The sequence below is a fragment of the Notolabrus celidotus genome, chromosome 13 (assembly GCF_009762535.1).
Source record: "Notolabrus celidotus isolate fNotCel1 chromosome 13, fNotCel1.pri, whole genome shotgun sequence".
Taxonomy (NCBI): domain Eukaryota; kingdom Metazoa; phylum Chordata; class Actinopteri; order Labriformes; family Labridae; genus Notolabrus; species Notolabrus celidotus.
The window spans coordinates 530,857-555,160 of NC_048284.1; the positions used below are offsets into that span (position 1 = coordinate 530,857).

Here is a 24,304-nt window from a genome sequence, read left to right on the forward strand (position 1 = left end):
CAGTGAAGACACGTGTACGTCTTTTTTTCTGCACAGGTTTCTACAAACTCTGAACCAGAGGTTCTTCAATTTCAGTCCAACTCCAGACCTGAGAGTTACAGCCTCTTTCTTCTGGTCTCAAAGACGGTCTTTGGATCTGGACTGTAATTCAAGAACCGCTGGTCTTTGTGACGTAAAACAACAAACAGGATAAGAGTGCACACAGATTTAGGTTTGGTTTGGGATTACTGACACGGGGGAGCATGCATGTGTACAGGAAAAGTTGTTAACAACAACTTGGAGCAACAGACACAAAGTTTCCATGTACACGAGGGACCACAGATTATTCATTTGGAATATTTTAGAGTGATTTTCTTCAGGTTGGGGTTGATTGTTAAAGGTCTAGCTGACTTAGAGGGTGTTTCTAGCTTGAATCAAAAACTTTAATCTTTTAAAAACATCAAGTATCTACAACAAAACAAGTCAGACTACCTTAAGAACGACTGTCTAAGAACGTGTAACCTGAGTGAGATCGATGTTTTCAGGCGCGTATGATGAATAAAGAAGTTAAAGAGGAGCTGTGACGGATTGATTCTCTCCTCCGGATTGATCCTACGAACACTTCGACCAGGATTGACCCCGTCCCTGGATATCTTAAGGATTTATGAGACTCTCATTTAATCCAACTCTTCTCTCCTTGAGCGTTATCTAACAGAAACTGTGTGTCTAATTCTTAATCTTTTCATGCTTTAGGAATGCTAATCTACGGTAATCTGAGCTCCAGAGTTTGTCTCATTTCTGAAACTCTGCAGCTGTGCAGACTCTCCTGAGGTAGAAACACGCAATGTGGCGAAGAAGGTGCAATTATCCACGGAAACTAAACACAAGTGATGATAAATCTCTCTGGAGTGTGAAGATTAACTCGCCTTCTGCTTTCTAAACCGCCAACCAGTCGATCTGTTAGTGTGGGGGTGAAGAATATCACTGTAAAATATTGTCGTGAAGCCAGGACTCAGGGTCCCGGCTTAACTGGGAGGGGGACAGGACGTCAAAAATGGAGGGTCAACCAACCTGGTGGATTAATTCAAGGGCGATGGGCGGCTGCTTCTGTTTCCAAATGAGCAAAAACTACCAAAATAAAAGCCTCGGGCACTCATCCTCACACACACACTCACACACTCACGTCCTGGTTTCCTGTCATCCAGGCCTCTGCTCTGAACTGCCTCACTTTGTAATCTGGTGACCGTTTAAAGCAGAGGCCTTCCTGCTCAGGGTCTTTCTTTTCTTCAAGGTGTTTGAACCTGTGACTCCGGCCCCAGCCTGTCAAACTAACGCAGGTTATATATGACCCCATTAGGGTGCCGTGACTTCTGCAGGGCCTCTCAGGGAAGTTAAAGTGGGTCACAGGAGGTCAGAAACTCTCCTGGAAGAAGAGAAGAGAAAAGCTCTCCTCCTCCTCCTCCTTCTCCTCCTTCTCCTCTCTCTGATGGTTTGATGAGTTTTTACTGCACTTTTTTCAGTCTGAGAGAAAACCCAGAGGCACGCAGCAGAGGAGCACATTTTCTCCTCTCTCTCTCAGACTCTGGAAAATAATGTGAAACTCATATTTTGTCTTTCCGTTCCATCAGGAGAAAGGACGTAGGGAGGAAACTTGGCCAGGTGCCGCTTGGGTTTTTTTTTTTCTCTTTTTGAAACTGGAGAAATGTAGACTGTAGTAAAACACTGGTTTTGTGTAAGGGCTCCTCCTAGTGGAATAAAGATGAACTACATCTGTGAGGATGGAAAGATGCCCAAATATTTCAGCTTTACAGCCTCACATGGGAGGCAGGTAATCATTAAACACTCGCTTTTCTTTCTTTTCTTTTTCTCCAGACTGACTTGAAAGACTGATAGATGAACATTTCTGAGGCAAAAAATCACTGGAATTTTAGTCTTTTTGGGCAAAAAGCCAAAATATCTCAACTTTTCAAACAACTTAACAGATTTTCCTTTACAGTGGTCGTGGTCCACCAATCTGAAGCCAGATTTAGTTTGTCTTTTTAAGCCTTAGCAACATTTCCTCTCTACACTTGTTACATCCGCGGCTTAAACCTCCTCAGAACTGCTTCTGGTTTTGAAGAAAACGCTCCTATCAACAATTCAAACCAGATATTTGAAGCTGAGGCTGTTTTTTTTTTCTTCTCCAGAGGACATCTTGCAGGTTCCTGAAGGAAAGTGGGATTATTTGGATGGGGAAAAAAAGGTCAAACAGAGGCTGAAAAGGGAAAATCAGATGAAACAAAACAATTCACAGACACATTGGCTTTCTCTGTGTGATTCTTTTATTGAGGCTAAATATTCAGCTGCACATCGGAGGCAGAGAGAAGGCAGAGGTGAGGAGAGCTTGAGTCAGAGGTGTTGGATCAAAGAGAGGAGGAAGAGGAGGAGGAGCAGCAGCTTTACCTTGACTCTGGGCCTGAGTGGACAGCAGCAGTGCCAGGAGGGCAGCCACCGCCAGAGACAGCCTGCTCTTCATCTTCAGCTTCCTCTGGCTCAGCAGCACATGAATGAAGCTGCGAGAGACACGAAAGAGGCGGTTATAAGATGAGCAGCAGCCCCGCAGCTGCCTCAGGGCTTCACTAGACCTTCAAGCAGACCCCATAAGTGAATATCAGAGTTGATCTTGCATTACCTAATCTATAGTAAGGTGATCTAGCACTATTCAAATCTACATCCAGCATCACTGATTGGTTTAAAAGCACAAAAACGCAGCTTCCAGGGCATGAGTATTTTAAAAAGTCATATTTAGAGCTTATAAAAACGTATCTCTACTCATCCAAACACCATTACTTTAAACACTATATATTTGGGATATGGAAAAGTCCAAAAATCTAAAATTAAATTCCTTAAAACAACCAAAAAGTCACAATAATATCATGAAAAGTCCATTCGTAAAAAGACGCTCACAGCCAAATCTGCTTTACGCGTCAGATTCCGGTCTTTTCTCTTCAAACAGCTTCTTAGATTATTTAGATTTAAACTGCAAAACGTCCAATTTATTATCTAACATCTCTGAAGATGAGATATAACCACTCTACTGAAGAGAAAATCTTTCCACAGTGCACTGTAAACGAGCTTAAAGTCCTGGTGCGGTGCGCAATTACGCACTGCACTCCAAAGAGAAAATCCACAGATCTCTGGAGATAATCCGACTGAAACTGGTTGGAAACTCACAAAATATAAGAGGAATAAGAAAAGGAGATGAACTCAGCTTTTAGAAATGCATTAAAAATACAATCTATACTTCTTATTAACGTTTGGAACACAATCAAAGTGATACTGCAACAAAATAAATCCAAACACCATGCAGGACTGACCTAAAGAGGAGACGGATGAATTTCTTTGGAGTGGTTCAGGAATGAAAAATAGAAACCAGGTGAAAGTCTCGGTTGTAGACCTCCAACCCGAGGAAAGGGAGAGTGAGGTGGTCCGGTGTTGAAGTCGGAGAGCTCCGTGGGTTTTGGTTCCCAGACGCGTCGGCGAGCCTCTTTCCAAGTGGGAAGAGTCTCCACACAATCTGCTACTTAACAGGGGGGCTGCTCCCAGCTCTGCCTGCCCCGCCGCGAGCTCTTACGACATCCAGCAGGGCCAAAAAATGATGTGTAACCTCTCCGAGCGCGGGGAGACACGCGCGCAGGGGACGAACACACACACTCGGAAACTTTGACATACTTCTCTGCATTCCTTTCCGGTGATGGAGGGCTTCTGTGCGCGAGGAGGAGACAGCAGCAGAAGAGGGGGATCATTGGAGGGGAAACTCAGAGACATTTGTTACCCCCTTTTTTAATTCTGTGAATCAACGGGAAAATATGAGCCTGCTTGTAAACTAAACCCCGAGACAGACTTTTCCTCTTTAACGCATCAGGCAGGGACGGAACAGAAGTTCCTGAGTCGTCAGAGGGATTAAATGGAGCAGAAACAGTTGTCATGAAAATTCAAATGACTTCAGGAAAAACCATCATGCTCCAGAACCTTCTCAATGTTCTGTTATTCAGAAGATTAGACTGAAACACAGAGGAGGAGGAATTCCTTCCTTCCGTGGTTTTGTTTTAAAATTCAAACATGACACAAATTTCTCCAACAGTAGATCCCAGATTCCTCAGTTCACCCCCACACTGGACATGGGGCTTCCAGGAAGAATGGTTGGAAGCCTCCAAATCCCTCCATGTATTAAACAGAAGGAGTTAGATTTACATCAGTGAGCTCATCATACATCCTCAGAGAGCCTCCAAATCCCTCCATGTATTAAACACTGTTCTGTATAGAGCCATCACACTGTGGAATCATTCACCAGTCACTATAACTGAAGCCCCCAGTAAAGCCAGTTTAAAAGACTCTTAAAGGAACACCTTAATAATAACTCTAACATTAATGCATTTTTTTTTAAACTTTGTTTGTTGGCTTTTTCACAATTACAATAAAAAAACTAACATTTCGTGTTCAATGCACAAATAGAGATATAACACTGGACAGTCAACATCCCTCCTAAAACAAAAAACAAAGACAAAAACAAACACATAGAGAGAGTTACAATAAAAAATAAAATAAAATGTATAAAAGTCAAATAAAGCAATTAAACAACAATAATAATAACCATACAATCATACATATACATACAAATAAACACATTTAGACTTTTTTTTTGTTATTTTGTCAATGTCCCTTTAAATATTGTCAAAAGTGGACCATGAGACAAGTATGAGTGTGAAGGGAGATAAAGAGTGGACATAAACAAAAACAGAGCAAGATAGAAAGTATCAGTAAATAAACAATACAGAAGTTATATGTAACTAAAGCTAAAATCCTAGGGTAGAGTTTAATAATTGACTCAAATCTCATAGCTGCTCAAGCAGATGTACAATGAAAGGTTGCCATCTCCACTTAAAGTTCTCTTTAGATCCCCGAAGAGAAAGTCTGATCTTTTCCAGCTTCAGAAACTGTAAAGTCTCTCTGACCCAGTGTTTAAAGGAAGGTGGTGCAGGGTGCGTCCACTTCATCAAAATGAGCTTTCTGGCTATAAGAGTGACATATTTGAATTTTAATGAACATCCTGTTTTGCTTTTGTTTTATTTTATCTTATGTTTGAAGCATTTCAGTTTGTCTATTTTATGTTTGTATCTTCAGTTGTTGTATCTTACATGTGTAGTATATTCAGTTGTTGTATTTCATGTTTGTAGCATGTTTCTGTTTTTGTATTTTATTTCTATACAGTATTCACAGTTTTTCTTTGTGATGTTTGTAGAATTTTTAGTTTTGTATTTCATGTTTATTCTGTATGTTGTGTTTGTTTTATGTGGACCCCAGGAAGAGTAGCTGCTGTTAGTGGCAGCTAATGGGGATCTGAATAAAGAGTAACTATCATACATCCTCAGAGAGCCTCCAGCTGAACATGCTAATCATGGAATCTGACCCAAAATATGCTCCATCACATGTCAGTGCGCCTAAATCCATCAATTTACCTTCTTTTAATTTCATAATCAAGCAATTCAAATAGTGTTTTTGTTATTATAATAGTATTACTGATTATTAAAACCTCTGACACATAGTTTGGTAAGTTTATTTTATCATAGATTCATTAAAAAATGATCAAAATCCCAGAATTCTGAGTGAACTCTGAAGGTGTCATCCTAGGTCATAAACCAGAGTCTCACTGTGCCTCCAGGTCTCATATCCTGGTGCAGAAACTTCAACTTTGTTAGTTCTGTGAGCTCTTAAAGTGCATCATCATTAAAAATCAACACCAAATATCTTCCTTTATGAAGTCTGACTCCTCCAGGTGAGACTCTGCACACCTTCCCCTCCTCCTGTCCTCCTCTGACTGACTGGCTCTGAATGATCTGACATTAATCGTGACTCAAATCATTAAAAGAGGCTTTAACGGTCTGATTAGAAGCATGTTATCTGTCAGTTTTGATGCGTGTTGAATGTTATTTTTGAGTCTCTCTTAAGCTTCCAGCTCGTTTGCTGACAATAAAGTGTTAAATGATGTGTGGTGGGTGTGGACTGATATCTGAACAGGCCTGAGGCTGTCTCTTTTTACACTCTGTGTTAAATAAAAACAGACAACAGAAAGAATCCACCCAGGACACAGAGACACACATATGAGCACGAGGTATTCTGAGTCTGTGACTGTAATGTTTGACTCCTGGTCACAGCAGGAGGTGGTTATTGAACAGAGGACCGGTTCAGGTCACAGAAACTAGTCTGAAGGAATTTAATCCAGATTATGTCACCCTGAGAGAGAGGAGGGGGGGATTTCTTTGCAAACATCGCCCTCTAGTGACAGAAACAGGGATGTCCACCTCCTCAGAGCAGAGATGTTGAAACTGATGAATGCTGCAGTATTTTATGAGAGGTTTGGCACAGATTGGATGTTGTTTATTATTTTACATTTGACTCCACTTTAAAATGTTGTGCAGCTTTAGTGAGGTCATAAAAAAACATCCTCACAAACATTAAAACACACGAACGTTCAAGAGTCGTTAAATCAAGTGAGCGTGATGTTTTTGTGGACGGAGGGGAAATAAAAACACAACTCAGAAATGTTCCTGGATCATTGGAGAGTACTAACCCCTGAGCAGGGACTTTTAAAGGAGGGGATCAGCTACCAGGAACTAAATTGAGACCCTGGTTCCTTGAAAGTTCCTGCAGTCGAGAACCGGGGGAGGGATGACCTTACAGAGTCTCAAAGACTACTATCTATCAGCACAGATAAGACCACTGATGCTCTGGTGCAACCAAGAATATGTCAGTGCATTAGATTTTCTTCAGATACATGGGTCAGTGTATTTGTTGCTCTGTGACCCGTATAGATAGAACATACAACTGTAGCTACTTCCTTCTAATTCATTCTTCTTCTTATTATTCTAATTACTATTATTATTATTGTTATTATTATTATCTTACATTCATTCTATTTTATTTACTATTCTACTTTGAAGTGTTTACTCCCTTTTTCCACGCCATAAGAACAGTTTCTTCCCCCAGGCTGTCACTCTGATGAACACTAAAACATAACAGTGTCATACCTGTCAGATAAAAACACTCTCTGTAAATAAACAATGTATATTTTTATTATTCAACTATCACCTACTATACTCTTTTAATGTAAAACTACCTCTGCACTGCTCACCACTGCACTATTATCATATTAGTGATGCCTATTTGTTGTTCTTTTTGTGTTTATAGTTGATGTTATTATTATATTTATATTTGTATGTCTTATTTTTATGCCTTATACAAAGAGAGCACAGTTTACTAAAGTCAAATTCCTTGTGTTCAAGCATATCTGGCCAATAAAGCTGATTCTGATTCTGACTTGTAAAAAATAAAGTGTATCAGAGCTGTTGTGTATCTTGTATCCTAACAAGTGTTTGAAAAATTAAAAGTTCCTGCTGTTGAAAAACACCTGAAGACATCTGACAGAAGTAAAAATGGATCTCTTTATTTGAAACAGGATTTAAATGAAACAGGATGAGTGAGTATATTTTCCTTTTTGCTGTTCAGTGTTTAAAATGTTAATATTTCTGTTCTTCTTGTTTAATGAGTTGAAATAATTCAGTTCAGATGGTAACATTAAAAAAAGGTCTCAAAGTTTTCCATGTAGAGAAATGTTATATGTTGTGCGAGTGTGACAAAGAGAGAGACCAGAGAGTCGTTTTGGTCATGAGAGGCTGTTTTTATTGATCCTCAGGTCATCATCAGAGAGTACAAGAAAAATAAATATTGATCCCATGAACATGAAACAATATCCCAGCGTGACGGTAACATACAGAGGAGTTCTCTTTTTTACAATATAGAGCGGCTGGCCGGGTCAGAGTGAAGTAAACGGCTGCAGAGGAGGAAGAGGAAGAAGAGGAGGAGGAGTTAGTCTCTCTTCTTAGGGAACGCTGCTTTCACCAGCTCGTACACGACGTATCCGGCTCCTGGAGGATAAACGTTTAAAGATGATTCAATTAATCTGGTTATTTTAATTTTTACACATTAAATACAAAAGATTAAATTAAACTATTTATGTGATGTTTTTTTTTTAAAGGAAAACAAAAAAAGGAGAGAAGTGAAAAAATGAGTTAATGAAAAAAGTCTAAATCAATTAATGAAAAAAACTAATAATAATAATTTAGAGTAATTTAAAAATTAAATAAATGAGAAAAAAAAGAAAAATAATTAAATTATAATAAAACAAACAACAATTATAATAATTAAAAATAAAAATAAATAAGAGAAAAAATAGAAAAATAATTCAAATACAATAAAATAAAAAAAATTTTTTTTTAAATAAATAAATATGAAAGGTAAAAACAATTATGATAATAACAAAAACGAACAAAAACTCAGATTTGTATCAACAATTCTAATTTTCTATATTTACAGTTTAGAGAGTTTAGGATCATGTGGATTTAAAATAAAGGAGGTAAAAGTTCTTGATGCGTTGTTATGTAGAGGAGGGTTTCCTCACCCAGGACGGTGAGCGCCATCGTTGTCCTGTACAGCAGAGCGTCGACTCCGCCTCCTTTTAGGTGAACCGGCATGCCGTTATCCTCCTGCAGGACAGAGAGAGAGACGTGACGGGAAAGTTACAACATTGAAACCTCAAATTACAAAAACCATGACCCCATTTCCTCCTCAACACGTGTCAGAAACTGAGTACTCTCAGATTCTAAATCCTTAAAACATAAACGTCCAGACAGAACAAGAAGCTTCTCTTGTGCTTCATTTAACTACAAAGGTTTCAGTGTCATCTCCCGGTATAAAACACACTCGACTTCCCGCTGTCACATCCCTTTTATCCTACCTACCCGTCTAAAGACACGTCCCTCTTAGCCTACCTCCCCGTCTAAAGACACGTCCCTCTTAGCCTACCTACCCGTCTAAAGACACATCCCTCTTAGCCTACCTCCCCGTCTAAAGACACGTCCCTCTTAGCCTACCTACCCGTCTAAAGACACGTCCCTCTTAGCCTACCTCCCCGTCTAAAGACACGTCCCTCAGTGCAAAACTATCAAACTGAGCACTAAAACATGTCAATGATAAAAGCTATGATATCAAACTTAATCCTACACCCCCCCTTAAACTAAATCACAACAAATAAAGGACTTAAAGGAAAATAAAGAGGTACATGAAGCGACAGAATCACCTCCCAGTTTATATTTTTAAAGATAAACATGACAGTTCCTACTAAAAACACTTACTGTAGCTTTAATGCCTTAAAGGGAATAAGCCCATCCTCCTGAAACTCTCTCAGCGACACCGTTAGACAAGTCTTAATCTGACCTAATCACATACATACTTTTCTCTGCTCTGAATACTCACTGGAGCAACAAATGTGGATTAATCTGCAGCTGAAATTAGTCCCAAAAGAAGCACAATTTCTCCTTTTCTTTCATGAAACTGCAGGAAATAAGTGTTTGAGGATATCAGTGACACTATTTCTAAAACATTTCATTTGTAAACTCTTTTTTTAAGATGTGCATCTTCTTCAGAAACTGATTTAATGATGGTAAAGACTGTCTGAGCCGTCTTTATGTGAGATTTAACCACCAAAGAAAAGAGTTTGAGTCTTTTTTGGATGAGAATAAAAAAAGCAGCAGACTCCAAAACATGACAAATACCAAAAATATCTCAGCTGTAACATTTACCTCAATATCTGATTCAAGCTTTGACTCCTAACAGCTGCTATGCTCTCATTAGAGTCACAAAAATTAACCACGATTTCTTCTTTCCTGCTCATATCTTCAGGTCGAGCTGGACAACACACAAATCTGTGACTCTTCAGGGTCCACAGCGCCCCATGCCGGCTGGAGTCAGTCATTGCAGGTTATTAAAAAAGCAGATTCGAGTAGTGTTAGGACAAACTCGCCGGCTGAGTCATGGATTAAGTTCTCCTTTTTAATATCAGCAGGGAGAACACAGCTTAAAGAGTTGATAAGGACAGAATCTGATGGTTTGAAAATCATCTACAGGTCAGATCTAACTGAAAATAGAGCAAAGACAACGAATCCAATGTTGAAACTGAAGAATGTTATCACTTCAAGACAAATGTCCGATTCACAAACCATCCAATTCTGTTTCATCAACATCTTACTCATCGACCAAACTTCCTTTACCTCCTCTGCTCCTGTAGTCTACAGATAAAGGTCACTGCAGGTCAAACACAGAGTGCAGAACATGCAGATTAAATCAGCCCTCCACTCGGTTAGAGCGCTCTCACACACTGACCACTTATCTTTGGAGGTCAAAAAACTTCAGGGCTTCATGAGGGGAACCACCGCTGAAGAGATGAAACATGAGTCATCCTGTGAGTCCTCACTGCTCCTCCTCGGCTTCATGAAGGTTCAAACATCTTATCCAGAGAGATAACCCCTCCATATTCAAACATTTTAAATCTGTTGTAGTGTAGGTATGTTTGGAATGAAGCTGCATTTCCATCACGTGGACTTCCTGCAGGAGTTTGGAGGTTTTACCTGCAGAGACTTCAGTCTAAATAATGCATCAGGGACTTAATGTCATCATCTGATATGTCCCTGCTCCTAGGGTGCTTCTTTCCTGACACGCAGAGACGACAAACGCAAATCTGACTCCCCAGAATTCAGAAGAACGGCTGAGCAGGAAGTAGTTTGACTCTCAGGATGTGTCATCAGATCAAACTGACGAAGAATTCATTTAATTTCCTCATTGTTGAGAAATCAGACGAGCAATTTGAGTGACTGTCACAGCTGTGGTCGTGGTCGCGCCCCCTTTGCTGTGTTTGTCCCCGAACAGGGAAGTCTGTTTGGTGCAGAGCTGCAGCCACAAGAACAGCGACTCAGAGGAGACAGCACCCTGCATCCAGCTTCAAATCCTCGTACCTTCAAGTCCTGATGGAGTTTTTGAGATATATTGTTGTGAGGTGTAGAGAAAGACTATATAGTTCACGTTGTTTCTCTTGTGACCGTACGTCCTCACCTCTCCTCTCTCTTTCTGAACGAAACCGAAACTAAAAGAACAAGAATGCTGAAGCAAGTTTGAGCACGACGAATCTCTTCCTCTTATTTACAACTGTGCCACAGAGTTTAAAACTGCGTGCTGCAACCAAGAACATGCAGCCTTCTGCGAGGAACAATCCAAGGTGCAAGCTCCCCTCCTGAGCTTTAAGATATCACCGAAACAGGGGCCTACTTCAGCGCTAAAGACATTGTTCCTGTTGCTGCTGTGGGACAAGAAAAGCTTTGTACCAGGTTTCTGGTATGTGTTACTTTGCAAAAGGGGAGAGAATCTTGTTGCAGAGAGGAGAGTCAGCTGGAAGAGAAGGTCTTAAATAAAGCTGCAGATGATGAGTGGTGGGGTGTCAATGAAGAGCTCTGCAGGGGGGACCATTTGCATCCTATTAAAACAGGTTCCTGGATGTGACCTCTTCAAACCAGAGGTGTGACTTTTGATGCCTTTGCAGACTGTCTGCATGTCTACTTCACTTCCCTTTAGACGTCACATGAAACACTGACATCCTGAGGCTCCTGAGACGCTAAGTGATGGATCCTCTGATGGAAATGCAGCTTTCTGTTCATGTTTCAGGTTCTTCTCCTGCTAACAGCTCATTAAACGTCCTTTTTAAGTCTCTCCTGAACACAATGTGTATAAAGTATAAAGTCCTAAAGCAGCTGTAAGTGTAGTGATGTGGATCTGAGCTCTTCAGGTGGTTTTACCTGGAACAGTTTCTGTTTCTGGGGGACTTTGTTGTCCACCTGTCTGCGGGCCGAGCTGGAGATGGTCCGCCGCGCCACCTGCTGGAGAGCCTGAGAACAGCAGGAGGAAACAAAGTAATCACATGGAGGGGTTATAAACATCAAGAATACACTACCTGAGGTGTGTGTGTGTTTCTAAAACACTACAAACACACACAGATCAAACACAGCTCGGTAAGCTAGCTAGGAAGCTAAGCTAATGCTAACTATGGTTACCTGCTGTGACCCCTAGCTTACAGGTTTAAAGATAAACGAAGATTCTGTTTCCTTTAATCGATGATTCACTGAATAAAAACCTCCCTTAGTGGTTCAGAGATAACTTCACATCACAAACAGGAGCTTTAAATAAAGAATAAACTCACAAATATGTGTCTGTTCATCCTGACGGTCCGCTCAGTCACACAAGGACAAAACTCTACTTCCGGATTCTTCTTCTTCGTGGGTATAAAAGGAGATGTGAAAAGGACGCAGCTCCCTCTGCTGCCCCCTGCTGCCTTTAATATAAACTATGATAAGATAATACAGGGGGGAAATTCTGTTGTTGCAGCAACACAGACATGATAGTAAGTAGTAATACAAGAGAAAAAATACAGAAAAATTACATAAAATATCTGGATAAATTAGGTAAAATAAAAAATAGAGTTAGAGGTGTATAAAGCTGTCACACAAATGTACAAATGCTTATAATTATACAGAGTAGTCAGGCCGAATACAATAAATCAACAAAGTCATCACCCATCATGAAAACATTCCTCAAATTTCATTTACCCCCTGAAAACAGTTAATTTTCCAACATTTTCATGAAATAATTAATTTCCTAATTGCTCCTAGAAGCATAAATATAGCATATATTTTCTTCCTGCAGTGGTTAGACTCTATAACCAATAATATATATGTGTGTAAGATATGCTTATTTTTACCTCTTTAATCTTAATTGCTAATAACTTTTTAATAATTGATATTTTATAGGCTCTTGTCTGCTTTATATTTTTTGCACTGTCTACTCTGTTACTGTGACACTTGAACTTCCCCGTTGTGGGACGAGTAAAGGACTCTCTTATCTTATCTTATAAATATTGAGTATAAGCTATGCATATAATTAATGCATTTTATTTATAGGTGCTTTTCTGGACACTCAAGGTCACCTTACAACATGACCAACAGTAAAAAACAACACTCAACAGAATATAAATACATAAATACAACAGAATAACAATGCAATACTAGAAAAATGAAGTCATGATGAAAGTGAAGGTGAAGTCATTCCAGTCCCATAGAGACAGATTAAAGCGAGTAGGCTTGGTGGAAAAGGTGAGTTTTGAGGCGGGATTTGAAGGTGGTGGGAGAGGTGGAATTGTGTAAGTCCTGGGGGAGAGAGTTCCAGAGGTGGGGGGTCTGTACTGCTGTAACTATGCCTGTCAATATTCTGCCTGGATATAATGCCACTGTTAAAGAGCTCTGTGGATTTTTAGGCATTTCTCTCTCACATTCATCATAAATATATTCTCTCATTACATCTATTTTGTGACTATTATTCTGTTTTTTCACTTTAAAGTTATCCTCAGGAGTCCATGCTTACTTCTGTGCAGCAGTCTCTGTGCAGAACTTCTGCTTGGGGATCAGTTAAGTCTTATTCTCTTGCAGGTAACATTCAAACATGTGAGTCAGAGAAACCGGCTTTGTTTTTAAATGACAAATTTATTCTTTAAAGCAGAAACACAGATGAAGTATCAAAAGAAATGTGAAGTCCAGTGCTTTGTAGATTTACAGTCAAACAACACAGCTCATTGAAATGTCTTAAAATAAAACACATTTTTAAACAGCACAGGTAACATGCACTTATTTTACAACACTGTAACTCGTGAAATCTCAGCTGTTGATGGCAGGATGTGTGTCAGTGTCACAGTGTCAGTGTGTAACAGTGTGTGCAGTGTAACAGTGTCACAGTGTGTGCAGTGTAACAGTGTGCAGTGTGTTCAGTGTGTGCAGTGTGTGCAGTGTGTGCAGTTTGTGATATGTGTGCAGTGTGTGCAGTAAGCAGTGTAAGAGACAAACGTTTACTCACATGTATTTGGTCAAACTGTTTTATCATGCTGTGTTGTTTATCTTGTATTTTTGCATGTAAACGACAACAAACGAAACAACAACACTAACACTGTGTTCACTCTCATTTCTCTGCTTTGGATTCAAACACGCAGACCGAGACAGAAACCTTTGAACCCTCTTTGGACTCCCTGAGCTCTGACGTGAAATTTACTGACGCTCCACAAACAGATTCTTTAAAACTCTGAAATAAATATAAAAAAAATAAAGCTTTCATAGAACAGCCCCCCCCCCCCCCCCCCCCCCCCACAGCAGTACGTCACAGTGAAAGCTTGGTTTTAGTTTGACAGTTGGCAGATGTTGCAGACAGAACGAGGCACAAAGACGAGCCGGCAGCTCCATAATCACATCTCTGCTTCCCAGCATGCAGCTCAGCAACACTCCAGCTCACCTCCGCTGCAACCTGCAACACGTTTAAAGATCGTAATAACACGACTTTATGAAAGATCGTAATAACACGACTTTGTAAAAGATCTGTCGTTTGATGATCTATTTGAACTTTATGATCTGAAGGCAGTCGATCATTTGACACATGGGAGGAAATTCTTTTCACTTTGGCAAAATACTCAGCCACCGCCGAACTCTTAAAACTCCTAACACTCCTTAAACTCTCTGAAGAACCAACGAGGACTCTATATGTTTAAATTTATCTCCAGGTCTGGCCTTGGTGTCGCCGTCTCCTGCAGCAGAGGCGAGCTGGAGTGCAGCCTCCTCAGGGCGTCTCAGTTAGAAATGTCAGCGCTGTTGTTTCGATTTCCACACTTGTGGTGGACGACGAGGAGGACGACGCCCAGGAAGAAACAGACCGAGCCCACGGTGAGGTAGGCGATGCCCAGGAACGGGTTCTTCCCTCCCATCCAGGAGATGGTGCTCAGGATCATCCGCTTCCTGCCCTCGAAGCTCCTGACCGGATAGTCTGGGTTCAGCAGGTTAAGGATGGAACTGAAGGCCGTCTTAGAGAACCAGAGAATATTAAATATCTGATTAATGTAAAGTTAGGTCTCAGGTTTACAGCAGAAAGCTTTGTAGACATGCATTTTCTCTAGAAGTGGATTCTGGGAGAGTCTGAGGCGTTTCCAGGACATGTTGGATAAACTAGTTCATCTTAAAGATTCTAATATCTTCCTTTCTCCCTTCTTTCTTACCTTCTCTCTTTCTTTCTTTCGTTCATTCCTTCTTTCTTTCTTTCTTTCTTTCTTTTATCCCTTCTTTCTTTCCTTCCTTCCTTCTTTCATCCCTTCTTGCTTTCTTTCTTTCTGTCTCTCTTTGTTCTTTCCATGTATCAACATCCTTTATGTCTCCTTTCCTTCCATCTTTCCTTCCCCATTTCTTCTCCTCTTTTTCTTTCTTCTGGTCTCCCTCTCTTCTCTCTTTTCTTAGACCTTTCTGGAGTCCCTGAGCTCCCTTGTCTCGTAGGTTCCTCTGGATCTCTGCTGCTGTGGACGTGGTCCAGACTCCAGCTGCTACAACTACTACTATCCGTCTCCCCACTATCATCTCTCTCTCTCTCTTCATCTCCCTCTATCCCTCTCTCCAACACGGTCTCAGCAGATGTGTGTCTAACATGAGTCTGGTCCTGCTGGAGGTTTCTGCCTGTTAAAGGAAGTTTGTCCTTGCCACTGTAACTTGCTAAATGCTGCAAAGTGCTCTGCTCATGGTGGATTAAGATGAGATCAGACTGAGTCCTGTCTGGAGGATGGGACTGGATCTGATCCGGTCTTGATGTTGGGCTTAAAGGATACTGTAGACGACCTCCAGTGTGTAGTTCCCTCGGGGCAGAGTAGGAACCATCTTGGAGTCTTTGATGGTGCGGTAGAGTTTACGGAAAGTCGGCAGGGCGGCCGTTCTCATCCACACGATGAAGTCCTCGTTGATGAAGCCGTTGTTGGACGTGTTTTTATCCAGCTCGTACACGGGTTTACGCCAGTTCACCGGCTTCGTTGTCCCTGAAATAGAATTTTAAAAACACTTGTGGTGAGTTTTACATCCTGATCTTTACCTCCAACATTTAGCTTGCTTTGGGATGAACGGATGAAGGTGAAGGTGAAGATGAAGGTGAAGGTGATGGTGAAGGTGAAGTTGAAGGAGAAAGTAAAGGTGAAGGTGAAGGTGAAGGAGAAAGTAAAGGTGAAGGTGAAGGTGAAGTTGAAGGTGATGGTGAAGGTGAAGGTGATGGTGAAGGTGAAGGTGATGGTGAAGGTGAAGGTGATGGTGAAGGAGAAAGTAAAGGTGAAGGTGAAGGTGAAGGAGAAAGTAAAGGTGAAGGTGAAGGTGAAGTTGAAGGTGATGGTGAAGGTGAAGGTGATGGTGAAGGTGAAGGTGATGGTGAAGGTGAAGGTGATGGTGAAGGAGAAAGTAAAGGTGAAGGTGAAGGTGAAGGAGAAAGTAAAGGTGAAGGTGAAGTTGAAGGAGAAAGTAAAGTTGAAGGTGAAGATGAAGGTGATGGTGAAGGTGAAGGTGAAGGTGAAGATGATGGTGAAGGTGAAGATGAAGGTGAAGATGAAGGTGAAGATGAAGGTGAAGGTGATGGTGAAGGTGAAGGTGATGGTGAAGATGATGGCGAAGGTGATGGTGAAGGTGAAGATGAAGGTGAAGATGAAGGTGAAGATGAAGGTGATGGTGAAGATGAAGGTGAAGGTGAAGATGAAGGTGAAGGTGAAGGTGAAGGTGAAGATGAAGATGAAGGTGAAGATGAAGATGAAGGTGAAGATGAAGGTGAAGATGAAGGTGAAGATGAAGGTGAAGGTGAAGATGAAGATGAAGGTGAAGATGAAGGTGAAGATGAAGGTGAAGATGAAGGTGAAGGTGAAGATGAAGATGAAGGTGAAGATGAAGGTGAAGGTGATGGTGAAGATGAAGGTGAAGGTGAAGATTATGGTGAAGGTGATGGTGAAGGTGAAGATGAAGGTGAAGGTGAAGATGAAGGTGAAGTTGAAGGTGAAGATGAAGGTGAAGGTGAAGGTGAAGGTGAAGTTGAAGGTGAAGATGAAGGCGAAGGTGATGGTGAAGATGAAGGTGATGGTGAAGGTGAAGGTGAAGGTGAAGATGAAGGTGAAGGTGAAGGTGAAGGTGATGGTGAAGATGAAGGTGAAGGTGAAGATGAAGGTGAAGTTGAAGGTGAAGATGAAGGCGAAGGTGATGGTGAAGATGAAGGTGATGGTGAAGGTGAAGGTGAAGGTGAAGATGATGGCGAAGGTGATGGTGAAGGTGAAGATGAAGGTGAAGATGAAGGTGAAGTTGAAGATGAAGGCGAAGGTGATTGTGAAGGTGAAGATGAAGGTGAAGGTGAAGATGAAGGTGAAGGTTATGGTGAAGGTGAAGATGAAGGTGAAGGTGAAGGTGAAGATGAAGGTGAAGGTGAAGGTGAAGGTGAAGGTGATGGTGAAGATGATGGTGAAGATGAAGATGAAGATGAAGGTGAAGGTGAAGATGAAAGCGAAGGTGATGGTGAAGGTGAAGGTGAAGGTGAAGGTGAAGATGAAGGTGAAGGTGAAGGTGAAGATGAAGGTGAAGGTGAAGGTGAAGGTGAAGGTGATGGTGAAGGTGAAGGTGAAGGTGAAGATGAAGGTGAAGGTGAAGGTGAAGATGAAGATGAAGGTGAAGGTGAAGGAGAAGGTGAAGATGAAGGTGAAGGTGAAGATGAAGGTGAAGGTGATGGTGAAGATGAAGGTGATGGTGAAGGTGAAGGTGAAGGTGAAGGTGAGGATGAAGGTGAAGGTGAAGTTGAAGGAGAAAGTAAAGTTGAAGGTGATGGTGATGGTGAAGTTGAAGGTGATGGTGAAGATGAAGGTGAAGATGAAGGTGAAGATGAAGATGAAGGTGAAGGAGAAAGTAAAGTTGAAGGTGAAGATGAAGGTGAAGGTGAAGGTGAAGGTGAAGGTGATGGTGAAGATGAAGGTGATGGTGAAGGTGAAGGTGAAGGTGAAGGTGAGGATGAAGGTGAAGGTGAAGTTGAAGGAGAAAGTAAAGTTGAAGGTGATGGTGATGGTGAAGTTGAAGGTGATGGTGAAGATGAAGGTGAAGATGAAGGTGAAGGTGAAGATGAAGGTGAAGGAGAAAGTAAAGTTGAAGGTGAAGATGAAGGTGAAGGTGAAGGTGAAGGTGAAGAAGAAGGTGAAGGTGAAGGTGAAGGTGAAGATGATGGTGAAGGTGAAGGTGAAGGTGATGGTTATGGTTATGGTTATGGTTATGGTTATGGTGAAGGTGAAGGTGAAGGTGATGGTGAAGGTGATGGTGAAGGTGATGGTGAAGTTGAAGGTGAAGATGAAGGTGAAGGTGAAGGTGAAGGTGAAGGTGAAGGTGAAGGTGAAGATGATGGTGAAGGTGAAGGTGAAGGTGAAGGTGAAGGTGAAGGTGATGGTGAAGGTGAAGGTGATGGTTATGGTGAGCACACAGAGAGCAGCTGATACCTTGGAAGACAGCGGTGAGGTTTGCGTTGTCTCCTCCGGGGTTCTTGAACTTCACGTACTTGTCGGTGAACCAGGCGATGCCGGTGTTGGCCAGAGGGATCTGAACCTTCGTGCCGTTTGGATCATTGAAAAAAAGCTCCAGAGTGTCTGTTACATAAAGAAGATGAAATAAAGGTGAGACGTGTTTTAAAGTCGTGCTGATAATCTTCAGAGGAGGAAGCTGGCTCACCGTTGAACATGCTGTTGGCGATGGCTCCACAGGGGGCGATGGGTTTGTTGTCGTGCTTGGCGTACGGCTCACACTCCTTACTGGGTTCCTGTGAGTGAAGAGAAAGAGTCTGAGTCTGAAATCTGTTATTCATCATGGAAAGTCTGCTCATCAACAAACCAATGAAAGGTAGAGTCTTGAAAGATCAAACTGCGCCCCACTCAGAGGTAGTTTATAAATCAGTCTGACATACATACTCATCCTTCATGTGATTGGATGATGGGTTTACCAGCAGGGAGTCCATGTCTCCGTGAAGCTGACTGTCGTCTCTGGATTTGACGTAGCGGCGGTGGTTCTGGTAGAAGTTTGAGAGGCCGTAGTACATGTAGACGTTTCCCTGTGGATTTAAATAAAAGTCAAACATCACTTCTCTCCACCTCAGCGTGTTTAAAGTTTGTGTGTAACGTTCTCCTCACCTCGTACGGCTGCTCGAGGTAGAAGGGGATGGTGCAGGTACAGGGCCGGCTGCTGTTCCAGCTGAAGCTCTGGGAGCAGTTGAAGCAGGGGCTGGACGTGTCCACGCCGGTGTAATCGATCTGTGAGCAGAGAAACGTTACCAGAACACTTTCCTTCACACGAGGCAGAATAAAGGAAGCATGCAGAGTAAAACAACTCCCTAACATCAGAGTTGATGCTTCATGAACACAGAGAGGTGCAGGAGATGATTTGATTTACACGTCTGTAAAGAAGAAGTACAAACTTTTTAAATCACACTCCTCCTCCAGACGTCACTGACTGATAAATATCCAGTCAGCTTCCAGATATAAATAAACCTACACATAAATACATTTAAGACTCGTATGAATATTTAATATTAATATTGATTCACATTTCTCTTTGGATTGGAAAATATTAATTGTCTCCAAGGGGAATCTGTCAGAAAATATATTAAACTGCCCAAACAAAACAAAATGTATTACATGTTGTATCTGTCTTAAAAAATACAAACCTGTCATAATATGTAACATAAATATTATTATTATTATTTTTATTATTGCTTTGAATATAATGTTGTTTTGCCTTACAAAGGATCAACTTTCTGAATAAATCTGATATATTATATTTTATAACAACATCAACAATAATAATGACATTATTATTATTATTCATTTTTTAATATTAATAATAATTATAATACTGATGATAACAAATGTAATAATAAGAAATAATTATAATAATGATAGAAAATAATAATAATAATATAAATAAGAATAATAATGTTTATAAAAATGAGTGATTCACATAAAAAAATACCAACTGCTAAATAATGAGTTTGTTTTGAAGCAGTGATAAAAAGTGTCTTTAAGTGAAGTAAAATTAAAATGTGACATTTTTTAATTGGAGTTCTGAGAGAAGACTGAATCTCACTCTGCAGGAGTTTAACATTACCCTGTGTATTAGTGAAGGATCACAGGTGTCACATCTGTATCAAGGTGTCACTGTGACCCCGCAGACTGCAGCTCACTCTGCAGGAGTTTAACATTACCCTGTGTGTTAGTGAAGGATAGGTAGTATACCTCTCAGGTGTGACTGTGTCCCTGCAGACTGCAGCTCACCCTGTGTGTTAGTGGAGGGTAGGTACCCCTCAGGTGTGTCTGTGTCCCTGCAGACTGCAGATCACCCTGTGTGTTAGTGGAGGATAGGTACCCCTCAGGTGTGTCTGTGTCCCTGCAGACTGCAGATCACCCTGTGTGTTAGTGGAGGGTAGGTAGTATACCCCTCAGGTGTGACTGTGTCCCTGCAGAATGTAGCTCACCCTGTGTGTTAGTGGAGGGTAGGTAGTTTACCCCTCAGGTGTGTCTGTGTCCCTGCAGACTGCAGCTCACTCACCCTGTGTCTTTATTAAGGATAGGTAGTGTACCCCTCAGGTGTGTCTGTGTCACTGCAGACTTTACCTCAAACTCCTTGATGTTGTTGGAGGATAGGTAGTGTACCCCTCAGGTGTCAGGTACCCCTGAGGTGTGACCCCCTCCAGACTTTACCTCAAACTCCTTGATGTTGTTGGAGGACAGGTAGTGTACCCCCCTGAGGTGTGTCAGGTACCCCTGAGGTGTGACCCCCTGCAGGTTTTACCTCAAACTCCTTGATGTTGTTGGAGGATAGGTAGTGTACCCCTCAGGTGTGCCTGGTACCCCCCCCCCCCCTCAGGTGTGCCCCCCTGCAGACTTTACCTCAAACTCCTTGATGTTGTTGGAGGACAGGTAGTGTACCCCCCTGAGGTGTGTCAGGTACCCCCCTGAGGTGTGCCCCCCTGCAGACTTTACCTCAGACTCCTTGATGTTGTTGGAGGACAGGTAGTGTACCCCTCAGGTGTGCCTGGTACCCCCCCCTCAGGTGTGCCCCCCTGCAGACTTTACCTCAGACTCCTTGATGTTGTTGGAGGACAGGTAGTGAACCCCTCAGGTGTGTCGGGTACCCCCATGAGGTGTGTCAGGTACCCCCCTCAGGTGTGCCCCCCTGCAGACTTTACCTCAAACTCCTTGATGTTGTTGGAGGTGACGTAGAGTCCGATGCCGATGGGGATGAAGATGAGTCCGATGATGAAGAAGGCCGGCAGCACGGTCCCCGCGGTGAGGATGGGCTGCCAGGCCGGGAGTCTCTGCTGCTTGAAGGCGGTGTTCTCCGGCTTCCTGCTGCGGAGACTCCCCCCCCCTCCTCCGGACACGGTGATCTGCCCGTCCTCGTCCTTGGCGCTGTAGCTGGTCGCCATCATGATGATGATGATTATTAAATATGATTATTATAGTTATTATTATAATAATCTGTTACTGATCAAAGTTAGGGCTAGTCTTTCAGCTCCTCACTGAGTCTGCGCAGTGGACGCGTCTGATTTAACCCTGATATAAACACTGCGCGCGCACAGCAGACTAATAAAGACTAATTAAAGTTCATTACTGAGACCTGGTCTCTGTTTCTATTTAACATGTTGATCCATGACTTCAGAGCCAGAGGACTAGCTCGAGTCTGCAGAGGCTGCTGCGTCTCCAGGAAGTTTACAAACAAGTGCTCACACGCACCGTGACGTCATCAATATAACACACAGGGATGCTGCGTTCAGGTACCATCGGGAATTCCAGAACACCCACCAAATATGTGGAAGATCCAACAAATCAAACCTCCTTCACAAAATTAATTATTCTTTAATCAATTAATCCACATTTTCAGTTAAAGTTAACATACTGTTATCACAGAGCCTTCAGCAGATTTTATCTGAATTTTAATTTTAATTGTATTTTGTTTTAATCGTCTTAAGAAAAATATTTAAAAATAATTGTATTCCTGTAGATTTCTTTTATGGGAATTTAATGTTTTTTAAAATATGTTTTATTTCTTTATCCTGACTTGTGTGTTTTTTTATTAACTGCCAGTTTTATTTTGCTGACCTTGTGAAGCTCTTTGTAACTTGGTTTTTGAAAGTGCTCTACAAATAAAATTATTATTATCATTATTATTATTTTATTATTAAACTTTTAATATTTTGATTTTAACTTTCTGTCTTCTATTACTTATTAACTCAATTTTATTTGAACTATTTTTATTCTTAATGTGAATTTGATGACTTATTGTATTTACATATATTTAATTGTTGTTTTATTTTAAAAATCTATTCTTCTTTTTTAATTTGTCTTGTCATTATTTTATTTCTGCTTCTTTCTTGTTTTCAATTGCTGTGAAGCACTTTGGGTTGCATTTGATTTGTATGAAAGGTGCAACTATATTTACACACCAACTCTTTTATATGTATTAACTCCAATTTTAAAAATGACCTGAAGCACCTGAACGTCTCATTAGTAAACTGCAGTGGGGATAAAAATGATTGAAAATGTGCTTCCAGTAGAGATGCAGTCTGTATGCAGTATTCTGTATTAACTGTAGGAGATCATTATATTTATGTATAATGGAAAACAACACAACAGTCTTTGATTTGGTGTCAATATCACTTTATTCATCATCAGACAAATCAGCTGTTGGACGACCAAACAAAGAGAAGGTCATCATTTATCCAGTGCTTCCTTCCATCATGAAGAAGAGGTCAACAGTGATGCGTTACAAGCATAGGTTGTGGTTTTGGTAAAGTGTGTGATAGATACCAGGGGAGGAAAGTGAGGGCGGCTCTCAGGGGGGGTCTGAAATACATCAGAGCATTTTCAGCAGGAAGCAATAAGGCCATATCTGACTCCTTCTCATGGGGCCTAAAACTCAGAGCTGTGCCCCTCCTCTATCCTCCATCCTCATAGTGTTTTCATCAACACAAATAATATATCCTTGCAACATCAAAGACACTTTAAATCAACGTGCTAGTCATTTTCTACTTTCCATACACTTTGAAATCACTTCAAAATCCTGCGTACAACATTTTCATGAACCAGAATTACCAAGAAATACAACTCCTGCTCAGCATTTCAATTCTTCCATGTCTTGATTAAGAATTTCTAAAATATGTTTTAAACTAAACAGTGAGATATTTAAAAAAAGAAGCTTCACAAATTTGATTTAATTTTTTTCAATTAATTTTTTGGATTGTATTTAATGTAACTTATTTTATCCAATTTAATTTAATCTAATTTGATCTAATTTGATTTATTTAAATATAATTTGAATCATCTTATTTCACTTATTTAATTTAATTAATTGTATTTGTCCAATAAAATTTTTTTTTAATGTAATCTAATTTTATTTAATTATAATTATTTTATTCTATCCAATATCACTTTATCTAATTTAGTTCAATTTAATATTATCTAATGTAATTTATTGAGTCATTTTATTTTATCTTATTTAACTGAATGTATTTTGTTGTGTCTGATTTAACTTAATGTTATGTAATCTAATTTAATTTTAAACTAATTTGATTTAATTTAATGTTATTTATTTTGTTTGATTTTATTTTATCCAATTCAATTTTATTCAATTCAATTGAATTTATTGTTATTTAATTTCTTGCCACTTCTGCAGCAGAAGGATAAGATATTATATAACCATGCTAAATGTTTATTAATTTGTACCCAAATAATTGTTGTAGTTATAAAAATGTGCAACATTATTATTAAATCATGAACCATTCTTAACATTTAAAATTGTTGCACCTAGTTCAATTTAAAGAATTTGCCTCTACTTTGGTACCTTTGAGTTTGGGTTGTTTTGTGCATAGAAATGTTAAATCTGGTGTGAAATATAATGTTCACTTAACTCCATCTAACATACATGGATAACATTCTGTACTTCTCTGTTCATTCACTGCAGCTCTTCTGTTTTAAGTCTTTCCAAGAAGACAAACAAATCAATTATATATCAGCGCTGTAGTGAGGAGGCGAGAATATCACGGTCTGCATCTTCCATCCTTCCATCCTGCACCTTCAGAGTTCTTCCCTTTACATCAGAGATCTCAGCTCAGCGTCGGCTGTTTGCAAAGAAGGCCTCAATCAGCAGACCTGTGGAGGGAAATCACAACAGGTGTGTGTGTGTGTGCATGAAGGCCACATTGTAGTTCACCTGTAATCCCAACAGTCACATCTGTTTTCATCATCATAGACTTTTGCTTGCTTGAGAAATTTAACCAAATACTACTTCTGTTTCAAAATGTGTAGCTGCATTTTATCAATTATGGCCACTAGAGGGCAGCAAACCAGGCAAAGCTGCTTCAATATACAGAATATAAGTCTTTTTATTGCATTGGCAAGATGGCGGTTTATTCATGCACATTAATTGACAGATCCATATGAATGTCAGCACTTAAAGTTAACTCTGCCTGTGTTTAGATGGTGATGATAATGATGATGATGATG

General features: G+C 40.5%; 4 protein-coding genes across 4 annotated transcripts in view; all 4 read right to left on the bottom strand.

The window, feature by feature from the left end:
- The window catches only part of col12a1b (collagen, type XII, alpha 1b), a 148,630-nt gene extending 145,132 nt beyond the window's left edge, over positions 1–3,498 (bottom strand). The window contains exons 1-2 of the mRNA XM_034700056.1: positions 3,336–3,498; positions 2,422–2,531 (exon numbers count right to left, since the gene is read on the bottom strand). Of these exons, the coding sequence (XP_034555947.1) occupies positions 2,422–2,494 (73 nt within the window). The 5' untranslated portion in view covers positions 2,495–2,531; positions 3,336–3,498. The remainder of the gene's footprint in view (positions 1–2,421; positions 2,532–3,335) is intronic.
- A 4,176-nt stretch (positions 3,499–7,674) lies between these two features.
- Positions 7,675–12,222, bottom strand: LOC117823611 (cytochrome c oxidase subunit 7A2, mitochondrial). The gene is made up of 4 exons (XM_034698843.1): positions 12,101–12,222; positions 11,700–11,789; positions 8,477–8,561; positions 7,675–7,943 (listed from the first exon to the last, which is right to left on the bottom strand). The coding sequence occupies exons 1-4, from the start codon at positions 12,116–12,118 to the stop codon at positions 7,885–7,887; spliced, it is 252 nt and encodes an 83-aa protein (XP_034554734.1). The 5' UTR covers positions 12,119–12,222; the 3' UTR covers positions 7,675–7,884.
- A 1,197-nt stretch (positions 12,223–13,419) lies between these two features.
- LOC117824222 (cell cycle control protein 50A-like) lies at positions 13,420–21,545 on the bottom strand. The gene is made up of 7 exons (XM_034699657.1): positions 20,989–21,545; positions 18,935–19,054; positions 18,748–18,855; positions 18,480–18,567; positions 18,251–18,397; positions 15,584–15,787; positions 13,420–14,757 (listed from the first exon to the last, which is right to left on the bottom strand). The coding sequence occupies exons 1-7, from the start codon at positions 21,229–21,231 to the stop codon at positions 14,564–14,566; spliced, it is 1,104 nt and encodes a 367-aa protein (XP_034555548.1). The 5' UTR covers positions 21,232–21,545; the 3' UTR covers positions 13,420–14,563.
- Positions 21,546–23,409: 1,864 nt separating this feature from the next.
- The window catches only part of LOC117824221 (filamin-A-interacting protein 1-like), a 39,151-nt gene continuing 38,256 nt past the window's right edge, over positions 23,410–24,304 (bottom strand). Inside the window, exon 7 of the mRNA XM_034699656.1 lies at positions 23,410–23,950. Coding sequence (XP_034555547.1) covers positions 23,910–23,950 — 41 coding nt within the window. The 3' untranslated portion in view covers positions 23,410–23,909. The remainder of the gene's footprint in view (positions 23,951–24,304) is intronic.